Below are 17177 nucleotides of genomic sequence, written 5' to 3' on the forward strand. Positions count from 1 at the left end.
GATTTATAATTTAAAGACTTCAGGACTTGACTTTTAAATGAGAGACTTGTGCATTTGTGCATCTGGTCAGCGGCTATTTAATTGTGGAAATGGATTTGTTTTGCTTTTGAAATGTACATACAGTAATTTCCTCTTAATAACTGGACTGCACGACTGCGTCCATGCATTCTGCATCACGGAATCACCCAAGTTCAACTCATGCTTGTTTGCCTTTGCGTTTGTTCTCGTCTCACAACGTGTATGTGTGAGATTGAAGACTCGGCAGTGCTCTATATTAGCAGGAGTGTGTGTGTGTGTGTGTGCGTGTGTGTGTGTGTGTGGTGTGTTCTGTGTGTGCGTGTGTTTGTGTCGGTGTGTGTGAGACCCCCGCCCCCTCGTCTGTTCTTGGCACGGTGCCCGTAACGGTCTACCACATGTCGAACATCCACCACCAGACGCTCTTGCTCTCTCTCTTCTCTCACTCATTAATTCTCAGTCTCGCGCGGCGCACACACACAGACACAAACACACACACAGACTCGCCCAGCCGCAGTGTTTACATATGCGTCGGTGATCTGCTGTGTATTAGACACACACACACACACACGCACACGCACACACACACACACGCACACACACACACACACACACAGACAGACATGCTCTGTCTCTCCCTCTTTGATGATGCTGCTGCTGTCAATAATGGCAGGCGGCTAAATGGATCCAGGTTAAGAGATTATAAGCCTGCGTGTGTGTCTGGTTGTGTGTGTTTATACCTTGTATTCCTAATATTGCAGGACCAAAATACACAAGTAAGGAAATGCAGTAAATTGTGACCTTGTGTGTACTTTTTTTTTTGTTCCCCATGAGGGAAATGGCTCATAAATCACATAGAATGAATCATTTTAGAGGTAGGGTAATAGAATACAGTATATACAGTCTGTACAGTTTAATAATCATTACGTCAATGGCTATTCACCATATAGATAGATGTACAAGTGTGTTTGGGTGTGTGTGTCCATGTGTGTGATGAGCCCCAGCCACTGCCAATCATTTACGCAGAGACCACACACACACACTCACACACACACACACACCCACACACACACACACACACACACACACACACCACACACACACACACGCACACAACACACACACACCACACACACACACACACACACACACACACACATTCGCTAATATGTGCTGCATTTGCTTACACTCAGGGCGTGTGTGCATGTGCGAGGGAAAACACACACACAGTGGTGCACACATGCTTATTTTCCCTAAATGTCATTTTAATGAATCACTGCGGATTCAGGAAAGCCACACATTAATCACAAGTTCCTCACAAAGCAAACTGAATTCACTCTGTTTCTGTGAATCTGAAATTTGGATAAATCAGTGGATACATGTATTTATGTCATTTTTGTTTCCAAGCTTGTCCTTCATGTGCGTCCTGCTCTGTCTTACATCTCTGTGTTTGTGTGTGCGTTTCTTTGTGTGCCATTAAAAATGTCTGTCAGTGAGCTGCTACATTTCTGGCCATCATTTGCACATTGGACTCATATAGTGTACAACAAGGGTTTTGTTCTTTTTCTTATGTCTGATTGAGCATTTTGGGGATTCATAGGCTCAGATGAACATTGGATGCACAGTTTGGGTTAAATGTCCCATGAAGTGCTTTGAATTATGCATTTTTTATTCAATGTTTGACATAATCTCAACCGAAACATGAAGAGAGGGTGGGACATAGTGTAGCTCCTCCCCTTTAAAAAAACAGCGAATAGCGTTTTATTTTATCACCGCTCCGCCAGTGAGATTGGTTGAGCTCAAGCACATCAAATGAAAAGCAAAGTGTCTTGAAGGGGCGGGGCATATCAGACACTAGAGAGCATGTGATTTGATGAGAAAGTGAAGTATAAAGTGGCGTGAATAACACCGTTGATCCATTTAGCCAGAAGTGACAACTGCAATGCAATTACATGTTTATATTGGTTTTATAACTTCTAAATGTGAATTTTGTCGCCTTTTTGGAGCACACTAGCTTATAGATATCCTTAAAACCAACAATACTGAAACTAACATATAAAAAACTTTATTTTAATTCATGGGACCTTTAAATCTGCATTTTTGGCTTCAAACTGGATTGAAATGTTTTAAATGTGGGATTCTAATATTCTCATGCTTGATTCAGCATTTTTGAGAATTCACTGAAGTTTGATTCACATTGGATTTGAATCTTTGTATGTTCATATCAGCATTTCTAACTATCAAAGATACATTTTAACATTGGATTTATATATTCTCATGTATTCATTTGAAGATTGTGTATATTCAAGTCATCTTTTTTGGACTTTATAGTTTTTTGTTCATTAGTTTGTGTAATTTAAGCTTCCCAGTAAGCATTGGACGTCAAAAACAGAGGTAGCCTAGTTTTCAATTGAAATATTTTCCTTACAGAAAGCCTCCACTTGCTTCACAATGCAATTGTTAATTCGCTGAAGTTGTATGGATTACTTTTATAATGGTTGGATGCACTTTTTGCAGCTTAAAGATCTTGGGCACCATTTGCTTCCATTATAAAGCAGTGCCTAAGCAGGCACAGGACGGCAACATTACGTCAGATCAATATTTTACCACAACGTGGGACATTGCATTTTGTTTGGAAATAAAAATTGTGTTGATGTTAGAACCCAATGTCAGGCCGAAGTCAATGTCCAACATCAGACAGATGTTGCATTTTGGTTACTTTCCAACGCAACCTAAAAACAACCAAATATCAACATCTAATGATGTCACAGCTTGACGATATAGCTTCTTTTAGATGATGGATTTTGGTTGCCATACCTGACAAATAAATGTCAGTATTTGCCGTGAGCACTGGAGTGCATTTGTCGACGCACTAACCACTACACCACTGGCGCCGACCAAAATATCAATGTTAATGATGTTATGGCTTGACGTTGTGTGGACGTTACCACTACGACGTCTATCAGACGTTGGATTTTGGTTGCCATACCTGATAAATAAATGTCACTATTTACTAGATGTTGGCTCGACATTGAATTTGGGTCAATTTCCAACACAACCTAAAATCAACCAAATATCAGCATCATTTCCCGTTGTTATTGGATGTCAAGATAACGTTGTCCGTAGATGCTGGTCACCTAAATCTAACCTAATATTAACGTCTTATTTTGTTGTTTGTCTGCTGGGTTATCACCATTATAATTTGTATATTCATATGTTCAAATCAACATGGTTTGGTTGTTATTTAATATACTATTTGATTAGCTGTCTAATTTTTTTTGTTGTATCAACTACAACTAGTTGATACTGGTTACATCAGTCACACTGACTAAAAATATTAAGTTAAACAAAATAAGTTTAGAAAAGTTGAAATCTGAATAACTTAATTAAAATTAAATTAACACAATCACCTGGTTAGCACAATCGCCTTAAGCAAAGAAGGTTGTTGGAAGGACATCCGCTGTGTAACAAATACAGTTGAAGTTAGAATTATTATCCCCCTGAATTATTAGCTCCCGTTTATTTTTTTCCCCAATTTCTGTTTAACGGAGAGAAGATGTTTTTCAACACATTTCTAAACATAATAGTTTTAATAGCTCATTTCTAATAACTGATTTATTTTATCTTTGCCATGATGACAGTTAATAATATTTGACTAGATATTTTTCAAGATACTTTTATACAGGTTAAAGTGACATTTAAAGGCTTAACTAGGTTATTTAGGTTAACTAGGCAGGTTAGGGTAATTAGGCAAGTTATTGTATAATGATGGTTTGTTCTGTAGACTATCGAAAAAAATATAGCTTAAAGGGGCTAATAATTTTGACCTTAAAATGGTTTTTAAAAGATTAAAAAACTGATTGTATTCTAGCCGAAATAAAAACAAATAAGATTTTCTCCACAAGAAAAAAACATTATCAGACATACTGTGAAATTTCCCCTGCTCTGTTAAACATAATTGGAAAATGTTTAAAAAAGAAAAAAAAAAATCAAAGGGAGGCTAATAATTCTGACATCAACTGTATGCTGATAAGTTGGCAGTTCATTCCGCTGTGGCGACCCCTAATTAATAAAGTTGAAGAGTAAGTTGAAGAAAAATGAATGAATGAATGACGTAAAAACATTTGTTGTCATGACATTTCATGATATATTTTTTTACAGTGTACCTTGGTTTTTTGGATTTAGAACTTTGTGCATAAGATTGCATGTAAAATATTACAATATTGTATTCCATTCAGCATGCTTTGGTATTATAAATGTATTGGCATCTTCACTGTAACATATGAAATGCATGGTTCCTCATTTTCAGGCACTGTAGATGCATTTTAATGCTTGATTACAGCATTATCTTGATTGAGTGAGCATTTTTAAATATCTGTTTCATTCATTAATCTTTCATATTTTCAATGTGAATGTTGCTTTAACAATTTGTGGCATCACAAGAGTGTTTGAATGCTAAGATCTGATGGCCAAAATGCTGTCCACGTTGCCCACTCTTTGCATTACAGCCACTTGAATCAGTTTGTCCATTAGCAAAACAACCCTCTAATGATTTTCATCTCTTACTGTAACGTAATGATTCATATTCCACACACACACACATGTACATGCACACATGGCCCCACACACAAACACATAGCTGCCAAATGACTAATCATTTGTGTGACTCAGTCAGGAAGTGGCTTCATTACTACGTGTTTGTGTGTGTGTGTGTGTGTGTGTGTGTGTGTGTGTACCTCTGCATGTGTATATGAAAGAGGGAGATGATGCCTCTGAATTGCTAACCCATTTGATCATTAAATTGAAAACGTCTCTCTCTTTTTCTGTCCATCTTTCATGTTTTGTCCTTCACACTAACATCAACAGCAAACAAGAACAGCACAACATTGACATACACAAAGCAGGACTGTAGCTGCAGACGTCTGTCCACGTTGCCATTAGCAACGTCAGTTAAGCTACTGATTTGGTGCTTGTGGAGGTAATAAGCTGTGTGTGCATGTGTGTGTGTGTGTGTGTGTGTTTAAATGGTGCCTAGAAAAAAAAACAAATATGACCTAAAACCAAAGAAAAAAAGCCAATCTGTGCACATTTGTGATCTGCTACAGTTCAAACCGAGCATCAGAATGGGGAAGAAAGGCGATTTAAGTGACTTTAAATGTGGCATGGTTGTTGGTGCCAGACGGGCTGATCTGAGTATTTTAGAAACTGCTGATCTACTGGGATTTTCACAAACAACCATCTCTAGGGTTTACAGAGAATGGTCTGAAAAGAGAAACTATCCAGTGAGCAGCAGTTCTGTGGGCGCAAATACCTTGTTGATGCCAGAGGTCAGAGGAGAATGGCCAGACTGGTTCAAGCTGCTACAATTCACACAGGCTTTCCAAAAATGGACATTAGAAGATTGTGAAAAACGTTGCCTGGTCTGATGAGTCTTGATTTCTGCGGCTACATTTGGATGGTAGGGTCAGAACTTGGCTTCAATAACATGAAAGCATGGATCCATACTGCCTTGTATCAATGGTTCAGGCTGGTGGTGGTGGTGTAATGGTGTGGGGAATATTTCTTGGCACACTTTGAGCCCATTAGTACCAATTGAGCATCGTGGCAATGCCACAACCTACCTGAGTATTGTTGTTGACCATGTCCATACCTTTATGACCACAGTGTACTCATCTTCTAATGGTCATTTCCATCAGGATAAAATACCATGTCATAAAGTGCGAATCATCTCAGACTGGTTTCTTGAACATGACAATGAGTTCCCTGTACTCAAATGGCCTCCACAGTCACCAGAGCTCAATCCAATAGAGCACCTTTGAGATGTGGTGAAACGGGAGATTCGCATCATAAAATGTGACAAAATGGACCAAAATCTCTGAGGAATATTTCCAGTACTTTGTTAAATCTATGCCATGAAGGATTAAGGCAGTTCTGAAGGCAAAAGGGGGTCCAACCCGGTACTAGTAAGGTGTATCTAATAAAGTGGCCGGTTAGTGTACTTGACATAATGAAAATACTTTGATATATTGTACCGCAGCAGTCGTCATTTCATTGTAATTATTTGTGAAATGTAGCAGCAGTTTACCAGTCAAATGTGTTTCAAGGGGAAATCCCACACTGATGTGTTTTTCCAGTGTGTACAACATTCTGCTTCTGCTTGGCAAATTTGTTTTTTGGTGTGTACATTACTGCAAGCCTGGTGTGTGTTAGTTTTACCTGTGTGTGTTGGTGTGTGTGTGTGCGTAGAGCAGAGCAAAGGTCATGTATGATGTATGTTTGTATTTTCTATTTATGGCTGGTTTATTTACGTGTGCATATTTACCCCTGGTCTGGGTGTGTGTGTGTGTGTGTGTGTCTGTGTGTGTGTGTTTTCTGTGGTAGTACATTCACTATTACTCACTCAGCTGGACATAAATTTTCCTGCCACACACACACACACACACACACACACACACACACACACACACACACGCACACACACACACACACACACACACACACACACACACACACACACACACACACACACACACACACACACACACCTACTTCTCTTTCTCTGTGTGTCTGTTTCTCTATAGCTTTCTCACACACACATGTGCGCACACACACATGCGCGCGCGCGCAAACACACACACACACACACACACACACACACACACACACACACACACACACACACCACATATACAGTATACACACATCAATATTTTCTTCTCTTTCTCTGTGTCTGTTTCTCTATAGCGTTCTCACACGCACACACACACACACACACACACACAAACACACACACGCACGCACGCACACACGCACACACACACACAGACACACACATTTTCTCTTTCTCTGTGTGTTTCTCTCTAGCTCTCTTTCTTTCACACATACACACACACACACACACACGCACACACACACACACACACACACGCACACGCGCACACACACACTGAGGCTCTGTCTAGCTGTTGGCTGTGTGTCAGCCACTTGGAGAGCCAAAACAAAGAGGGTTCTGACACACACACACACACACACACACACTCTGTCTCTCTCTCTCATTCACTCACACTCTCTCTCTCTCTCCTACTCTCACACATAAACAAACACACAGATAGATATGCACACACACACACACACACACACACACACACACACACACACACACACACAGAGCAAGAAATGGGGAAAGAAGCTCAGCGTCCGTCTTTGTGCGCATTATAAGATCTCTAAGGCCCACAAGCTTTGCCCACTGCTGGTTTTCCTGCATGTGAGCATTCATCATAAAGCACAAGTGTAAGACTCTCATACCGCACAACAGTCTCAGCTTCAATTTTCTCTGAGTCTGATCTTTTGGGGCTGTGCTTATACGTGTCTTGTTTGTATAATTAAGCTGGATTCTCCCAGCACATATACAGTGCATTAATTATCCAGCTGTGCCGTGAGTTGCAGTCAGAGAGAGAGGAGGTACTGTGTGCTTATAACAGCTGAACTTGAACAGAGGTCAGCCAGAGCAGATTGCGGTTGCTGTGAAATATCAGATCACAGTCACTCTTATCACAGCGCTGCAGTGTAAACTTTAGTATTGTGTTAAAGTGACTTCAATAACCTCACAGATGCTCAGTGAACCACACAAGAATGACAGCGGATCTGTGACGTCAGTGTATTGTAGATTTTTCTGCATACAGTTGAAATGACAGAAAAATTTCAAGAAAACAAATAAAATGTTAATGTATGTTGAAATTGAGTACACTACCGGACAAAGTCTTGTCGCCTATCCAAAGAAATAATACAGAAATAATGTACAGTATAGAATATAAAGTCATGCTGCAGTGGAAAAAGAATTAATATTGTGTATGACTCCCATGAGCTTGGAGGACTGCATCCATACATCTCTGCAATGACTCAAATAACTTATTAATAAAGTCATCTTAGCTCCTCCCCTTAAAAAAAGAGCCAATAACGTTGTTTTTATCATGACAATGGCAAAGAAAGTGTTCTTGCAGGACTCCCAGAGTTCATCAAGATAATAACTGTACAGGATACAGGAAAATAACTGTGTATATATACAGTTAAATTCAGAATTATTAGCCCTACTGAATTATTAGCGACCCTTTTCCCCCAATTTCTGTTAAATGGAAAGAAGATTAATTTTCAATCCATTTTAAAATATAATGGTTTTAATGACTCATCTCTAATAATTTATTTTATCTTTGCTATGATGACAGTACATAATATTTCACTAGATATTTTGCAAGATACTAGTATTCAGCCTAAAGTGCGATTCACAGGCTTAATTGGGGTAAGTAGGCAAGGCATTGTATAACAGTAGTTTCTTCTGCAGACAATCAAAAATATATATTGCTTAAGGGGGCTAATAATATTGAGCTGTTAAAATAGGTTTCAAAATATTTAAACCTGCTTTTGTTCTAGCCGAAATAAAACATATTTATAAATATTATAGGAAATACTGTGAAAAATTGCCCTGTTAAACATCATTTGGGAACTATTTATATAAAAAAGAAATCACAGGAGGGCGAATAATTTTGACTACCACGATAATAATTGTGATTACAATTATGACCAAAATATTTGTGATTATGATTTTTCTCATAATCGAGCAGCCATAGGCTAAAGTATGAGGAGCGTTATCTTGCTGAAGAATTTGCCCTCTCATATGGTTTGTAATGTCATGGGCAGCACAAATGTCTTGATACCTCATGCTGTTGCTGTTACCATCCACTCAACAGTCAACGGTCTGGCTTCACCAAACTTGACTGATTTCTGTGAGAATCTTGGGTCTGTGTGGGTTCCAATAGGTCTTCTACAGTATTTGTGATGGTTTGGATGCAGTACAACAGATGATTCATCAGAAAAATTTACCTTCTGACACTTTTACAAATGATCAACTAGAAGTCATTATTTGTTGCTCTTACAACTGGAATCTAACACAAGACTTTTGTCAGGTAGTGTAGTTAAACTAGAGGTAAAACAACCATTTAGATATATTTGTTACTGTTATTTAGACTGTTAAATCTACTGTTTTTGTTCATTGAAATAACATTAACATTTGTAACATTAGTTGATATTATTAGCCTTCGTGTAAAATTTTAAGTGCTGTTTTATTGAGAGATTTTTCATCAACATCTTTTTGAACATAATAGTTTTAATAACAAATTTCTTTTGTTTTTGTCATGATGACAGTACATAATATTTTACTAGTTATGTTTACAAGATACTAGTATTCATCCTAACGTGCAATTCATTGAACAACAGTGGTTTATTCTGTAGACAATTAAAAATTCACTATCAAAAAAAGAATAATTCTTAAAGGTCCCGTGAAGTGCTTTGAAATGTGCATTTTTATTCGATGTTTGACGTAATTTCAACTGAAAAATGAAGAGAGGGTGGGACATAGATTAGCTCCTCCCCTTAAAAAAAGAGCCAATAACGTTGTTTTTATCACAGCTCTGCCAGTGACAGTGGTTGAGCTCAAGCGCATCAAATGAAAGGAAATGGGAAGGGGGGCGGGGCATGTCAGATACTAAAGAGCATTTGATTGGTTATAATTTGATGAGAAACTGAAGTAGGAGGTGACGTGAAAAAAAATTGTTCAACGATTTAGGCGGAAATGACAAACTGCAGACTTTACATGTTTATATCAGTTTTATATCTCCTAAACATGAATATTGTCACTGTTTTGGAGCACACTAGCTTATAGATATCCTTAAAACGAACAGACTGAAACTAAAATCTAGCATCGGCTGGCATCTGTGACGTCAGTGTATTGTAGATTTTTTCTGCATACAGTTGAAATGACAGAAAAATTTCAAGAAAACAAATAAAATGTTAATGTATGTTGAAATTGAGTACACTACCGTAGGCTACATAGGCTGTTTGCAATACTATGTATTTTTTGGGTCTATGTTTTAAAATGTAAATGTACAAATGGAATCAAACATGTAATATGTCAAATATGCCAAATGGGTCAAATATGTCTCATGTGAAGTTCATATCTCATGTAAAGAGAAGAGATAAGTAAAAGAAGAAATAAGTTGAATAGACAAATGATGTGTGTGGTAATGGGGTGGGAAAAAATAAGCTTGTGCTTCATCCCGCTCCATTTCGACCATGTTGAAATGGATCTTTTGTTAAAGAATTTTTATTTATGATTTTTCTGTTCGAAATAAATCAAATCAAATAAAATCAAACATCATATTTTCATTTCATGGGACCTTTAAAGAGGCTAATAATATTGACCTTAAAAATCATTAGCAAAAATAAAAAACTACTTTTATTCCAGCAAAACTGAAAGTTTTCATGTAAGAAAAAAGATTATCAAAAATGATATTAGGAAATACTGTGAAAATGTCCTTGCTAACATCACTTGGTAAAAATAATATTAAAGACGTCATAAATAAAATAAATACATGATTTGATGTTATTAAGGAAAACTCTATAACTCTTTAAAACATTAAAAGTAAGGAAATTTTAGTTCTCATGAAAGACCACTTGATTTGGGAGGGATTTCCATACTAAATCATAGAGGTTTGAATGCAGTCAAGCAGTGAAAAGAAAGCATTAACTGAATCTCTTCATCAGAAATTCAAAGCAGAGACAGTTCTCCATCCAGAACAAGCTCTGCAACTGCAGTCCCGCCAAGAGGGTAAAAAACAGACACGAAAGGTCACGTTTACCCAGAGAGAGAGAGAGAGAGAGAACATTTAGGAGCTCTTAAAAGTAGTTCCTATCCAGAGTACTGTGGTATTGCTCAGTGGCTTCTCTTTTAAAACTCAATGGACTGTTTATTTGAAATATTAGCTCTGTCTCAGATTGCAAAAAGACACAACAGAGCAGGGAAATGAAAAAAAAAAAATATGTTCATGTACTGGTCAATTTTTGGTCTTTTTGGCTTTTCATGAACTGTGTTTCTCAAAATTGAGATTTAACTCAAGCCATAAATTCCCACCTCAGCAGCACTTAGGTAGCATTTACACTAGTGCATTTTCAACCTAAAATGTTTTTTAGACTAAAAATGCTACTTGTCTACACTGCTGTTTTTATGCATTTCAGAAAAATATCCTTAACACATTATTCATGACTGTCCATGCTCACTGGGCATGTGCATATTTTATAGGCATCCATCTACTGGTTGTGTACTGGTCATATAAATAATAAGGCTTGACGAATCAGGGAATGATCCGCAATAGTCCAGGGTAGGGTTGCACCAGCTGTTCTTAAATTCTTTCTTAAACTGGAAAGTAAAGTCCACACTAGGGGTTTAGTAACTACAAGCTAGTTTGTAACTAAATTTGTTCTCACTTCGGTTGCACCACATGTTCTTAGGGCAAACCATAGTTCGGTCGTAAGTTCTCTGTAAAGTCATGTGTAGTCGCACTGAATGACGTAATTTTCAATAATAAGCATTTAAATCGTTATACTGCTTTAAAATTCTGCAATTAATGCATCTAACTGTCCTATGAAGATGAAATTATAAATGACATTTTTATAGCACATTAAATTACAGTCCGTCACTAATAACAGACGACACCTGCATCACAAGCCATGAATGCAGGAGAAATACACGTTATCAAAACATTAAACTTGAATTTTTACATATGAAAAAGAAAAGAGCAGCAAGAAGAACTAAGTCATGAAGATATTCTCATTTTAATTGATGGATACAATTAGCACAAAACACTCCTTAAAAGAAAATGAAACTCTTCTTTCACAAACCGAAAACAATGCGAAATTTGGTAGGAAAATGAGGCTGTGAGGAGAGGGAGTTCATACTTCATTATCATCGCGAGCTCCTCTGTAAACTAATCTTGCCGTCATCTCTTCTTTATCAGCATAGATAGGGGGATGCTGCTTTAAATATTTAGTTGCAACGTAGTGCTACGTTTAAACTAAGTTCAGTGGTGCAATAAAAATATTTAGTAATGTGTAAGTTATAACTTAGTGGCCCTTCAAATCACAGCTAGGCTAAGTTTAACTTACGCACTGCTGGTACAACAGGCCCCAGAAGACCAATTAGAGAGCGATTGTGGATAGCCACGCCTTCATTTTCAAATATTTGAGTTTCAGCCCCTCTATACTGAAACATAACACCAATGTGCTGTTACGGTTGCTCAAAAAGCTGTTATCGTAGGTCGAAGATGACAAAACATTTCTTTAAAAAAAAAAATAAATAAATAAATTCTGTTTCTTTAAATGACTTATTTAAAATGAGTTGAAACAACACAATTTTTTAGTTTTTTGGGGACAACTTAATTTTCTTATGCTCAGTTAACTTAAATTCGTTACAACTACTAAGTCACCTTAATTTCTTCATGTTGTCCCAACATAAATCAATTGTGTGTATTTTACAGTTAAATGTAAACAACACATACATCAAACTTTATTAAATTTTTTTGTGTTTACATAGCAATTTTTCCCCCATAAATAATATGCCTGAGTATATAAAACATTTTATTTGACCAAAACAGTCATTTATTTATTTTATAGCTGTCTGCAGTATTTCTTGAATTATGGAATGATAAAAAAGCTCATGTAAACAGTAACCTGACTTTATACATTGACCAATCTAGGGAACGAAACGCAATAATCCAGAAGACCAATCAGAAAGCGATTGTGGATAGCCATGCCTCCGTTTTCAAAAGTTTGAAAATCAGCTCATCTATACTGAAACGTAACACCCACATGCTGTGTTATCAAAGATCGAAGATGCCAAAACTTTAATAATTAAAAAAAAAAAATCTGCTGTTTGTTCAGATTACTTATTTAAAACACGTTTTGGGGGGATTACTTAATTGTTTTATGTTCAATCCACTTAAATTTGTAAAAACTAATCAGTTAACTTAATTTCTTCATGTTGTCCCAGCATAAATCAATTGTGTTTTTATAGTGTAGAGTAAATAACACCTTACATACATACAATATTTCAGTGTTTACAGAGGATATTTTCCATACATAATATGCCTGAATATATACAACATATTATTTTACAAAAAAAGTTTGATATCAACAAATCAAGTTTTTTTTTTATTATTATTTGTCTGCAGTATATTTCTTAAATTATGGATTGATAAAAAGAGGTCAAGCAAACAGTAACCTGACTTTGTGTAAAAATTGTTGTACTATACAGTAGCTTGTATGCAAATTATGTTCACGTTTGACATATTTAATTCAATAATACCTTATTTGATTCATTAAACTAGTTTAAAAATGTGTGGAACTCTCATTATCAATCAACTGCAATATGGTGAAAACTACTTAAATTACCTCCACAAAAATCAAAATATGAGTGTATATCTCTATAATATTTAGTTGGAAAGCACAAACACACACAGTCCTCCAGAATCCTGAAGCTTGTGACACAGTCAGACTCTCATGAGTTTCCTGGGTAGTTCCTCAGAAGTTAAGTCTGACTCTGCTTCTTAAAAGTACCATGGAGGAACAACTGGGACATTATAGTGATCTCTCCTCCTGTTGAACAATAGTCCAGTAGGGTTGATTGGAGAAACAAAATGTGCACATTATTTATTTATTTCATTTGTCTCCAGTATTTCTTGAATTATAGAGTGATAAATAGAGGTCCAGTAAACAATAACCTGACTTCATAAATGGTTAAACTTGCTGTGCTATAGCTTGTATGCAAATTCTGAAGACGTTTGAGATATTTAATTCAATAATACCTCATTTGCATAAAAACACTTGTTTCAACCAACTGCTATATGGTGAAAACTACTTATATTGCCTCACAAAAATCTAAATAAGAGTGTATATCTCTATAATAAACAGCTGGAAAGCACAAACACACAGTCATCCAGTATCCTGAAGCTTATGACATGGTCAGACTTCTGTTTCCAGTATTTCCTCAGAAGTTAAGTCTGACTCGGCTTCTCAAAAGTCTCCATTTGCTCTCCATTTAACTCCACTACCATGGATGGAACAACTGGGACATTACAGTGATCTCTCCTCCTGCTAAACAATATTCCAGTATGGTAGATTGGAGAAACAAAACGCGCATGTTATTTATTTCTTTTATAGCTGTCTCCAGTATTTCTTGAGTTATGGAGTGATAGATAGAGGTCAAGTAAACAGTGTTAAACTTGTTGTGCTATACAGTAGCTTGTATGCAAAATATGAACACGTTTGACATATTTAATTAAAAATACCTCATTTGCATAATTACACTGGTTTCAATCAACTGCAATATGGTGACTACAACTACATACATCGCCTAGCAAAAATCTAAATAAGAGTGTATATCTCTATAATATACAGCTGGAAAGCACAAACACACAGTCCTCCAGTATCCTAAAGCTTGTGACATGGTCAGACTCTCGTGAGTTTCCTGGGTAGTTCCTCAGAAGTGACGTCTGACTCGGCTTCTCAAAAGTCTCCATTTAACTCCACTACCATGGAGGAACAACTAAACATTAAAGTGATCTCTCCTCCTGCTGAACAATAGTCCAGTATGGTAGATTGGAGATACAAAATACGCATGTTATTTACAGAAGGAAGGAGCTGCAATTGATTCAGCGTGGGTTAAAGAGCAGCTTCTGTGGCGAGACACGTGTCAGTATGTCACAGCCCAAGGGTCAGTGATTAACTCTGCTGTTTTTTCCCTCAGTGTGTCTCTCTATTTCTCTCATTGGGTGTGGACTGATATGACATTTACCGCCTTTAACTGTTTCTGCTTTATCTCTGTTTTTTCAATCAGCAGCGGCTCCTGCATGTGTTTGATTGTCCTGCTGTGTATGTCCGTGTGCACAAACTCTGACCTATTTTATTAAGGATTCCTAAATGTGGCTTTGTGCTAGGCAGACGTTTCTAATTACGTACACACACATCCTTCTTCCACCAAAATATAAACAGTCTCAAATTGTGCATTCTCTCGCTCTCACACACACACGCACACACACAAATGCTCTCTGTCCCCCAAAAGCATGTGTAGAGACAGAACCAAGGAGCTTTAAAGGCTTAATGAAGTCTTAATGTTCCACACATACACATACACACACACACACATACACACACTAAAACCATGGCAACACTGTGTGCTCTGCCAAGAGTGAGGGTGTATGGCTGTGCTTCAGCAGGTGTGTGACCTAGATTGTGTTCGAGAGACAGAGAGGGAGAGGAATGAAAGGACAGAGGGAGATGTGTGTGTGTGTGTGTGGCCATTGTAAAAAGAGGCTTCCAGAGTTTGATCACATGCGCATTTGTGATCCAGATTTTGATCTGGTGTTGAATGCGATGTGTGTGCCTCAGGTTTCGTCCATATTGTGGAGACCAAATGCCCCGGTGAGGATGGAAAACACAAAAAAAAAGGCATCATAAAGACAACTTTGGACGATTTTTTCTGAGTTAAAATGAATTGTAAGCTCATATTAATCTATTTTGTTAGTTTTTTAATAATTTAAAATATTTTTTTTCATGTAATCATGGTGTTATATCTGTTATATCATGGTTATATATAGCTGCAATCTTTATTTGTGTTTCAGAAGCAAAATGAAGGTGTATTCGGTCATAATTTACTCACATTTATTCCTTCCACCTCTTGTTCCTCATTCTCTGCAGTATATAGCTTGATGTAAATAAATACACTATGATATTGATATTTAGTGTGTCAATTAAAGTCTAGGAAAGTAGCTTTGACATTTAAGGGGCATTATTTGCCCCATGGAATTGATTTCATGCTGCACTTTATTTTTTCCTCCTTCTTATTATAAGCTTATTAATTGTATCTTTGGTAGGACTGTGTTGTTTACTGAAATCTGTGAATTCAGTCAGTATGCCTGCACTCAACTGTTCTCTGGTGTTTAATGCTGTGACTAATCTAAATTTTAAAACTAAAATCTGATTGGCCGTTGCTTTCATACGGTTATAAGAGAAACTTGTGTGGTTGGTTATAATGGTCAGTGTTTCAATAAATGTATAAAAATATAAATGTAAATGGGGCCTCTTGGTGGCGCAGTGGGTAGCACAGTTGCCTCACAGCAAGAAGGTCGCTGGGTCCCCGGCTGGGTCAGTTGGCATTTCTGTATGGAGTTTGCATGTTCTCCCGGTGTTGGCGTGGGTTTCCTACGGGTGCTCCGGTTTCCCCCACAGTCCAAAGACATGCGATATAGGTGAATTGAATAAACTAAATTGGCCGTAGTGTATGTGTGTGAGTGCAGGAGTGTATGAGTGTTTCCCTGTGTTGGGTTGTGGCTGGAAGGGCATCCGCTGTGTAAAATATGCTCGATAAGTTGGCGGTTCATTCCGCTGTGGGGACCCCTGATTAATAAAGGGAATAAGCCGAAAAGAAAATGAATGAATGAAGAATAAATGTAAATGTAATGCTACTAATTCAAACACATTTTAACAGTTGCCTCCTGTGATATTTTTTTATTATTTTTAACTTTATGGTAGTCTTCGGTCATTTTCAAATTTGTAAAAATTACACAATTATCAGAATGGTTTAAAATTCCTTGACCCTGTTGGCATTTGGTAACACACACACAATAAATTGGCCATGATTCAAGCATGCTAATGGTTGTAAACAAAAGTGGAAAGCGTTCTCGCAGGACTCCCAGAGTTCAAGATTCTTTGTTTTCATCTTCAATGCCTCCTCCTTCATCTTACCCCAGAGTGCAAAGAAAAATGCTGAAGAATTTGCCCTCTCCTGTGGTTTGTAATGTTATGGGCAGCACAAATGTCTTGATACCTCAGGCTCTTGATGTTGTCATCCACTCTGCAGATCTCTCGCACGCCCCCATTCTGAATGTAACCCCAAACCAATTTTTCCTTCACCAAACTTGACTGATTTCTGTGGGAATCTTGGGTCCAAATGATCAACTAGAAGTCAAGTTATTATTTGGTGCTCTTTCAACTGGGATCGATGACAAGACTTTTGTCAGGTAGTGTATATAGCAGCAAATTAGTGTTACGATCCGCCGCTGTTGTTTAAAAGTAAATTGCATGATGGGAATTTCTTTTCCTCTTCATTTATAATGAATTGACTCACAGTGTGAATTGCTGCAACAGTGTGCTGTGAACACAGAATAACAGCTGACAAGTCAGAAAAGTTTATTCTCCTTTGGTGAAAGTGGCAAGCTTTTAATCATACTCCACCAGTGAAACCCCTACCATTTTGCTCTTTTCCATATCGCTCCCAT

The 17177-nt window shown here is 37.3% G+C and overlaps 1 protein-coding gene across 1 annotated transcript in view; it reads left to right on the forward strand.

Moving 5' to 3' along the window:
• jmjd1ca (jumonji domain containing 1Ca) overlaps window positions 1–17177 on the forward strand; it is a 157196-nt gene that overhangs the window by 77379 nt on the left and 62640 nt on the right. The window contains exon 4 of the mRNA XM_056477224.1: window positions 13813–13862. Coding sequence (XP_056333199.1) covers window positions 13813–13862 — 50 coding nt within the window. The remainder of the gene's footprint in view (window positions 1–13812; window positions 13863–17177) is intronic.

This window comes from Danio aesculapii, chromosome 17 (assembly GCF_903798145.1).
Source record: "Danio aesculapii chromosome 17, fDanAes4.1, whole genome shotgun sequence".
NCBI classification, from domain to species: domain Eukaryota; kingdom Metazoa; phylum Chordata; class Actinopteri; order Cypriniformes; family Danionidae; genus Danio; species Danio aesculapii.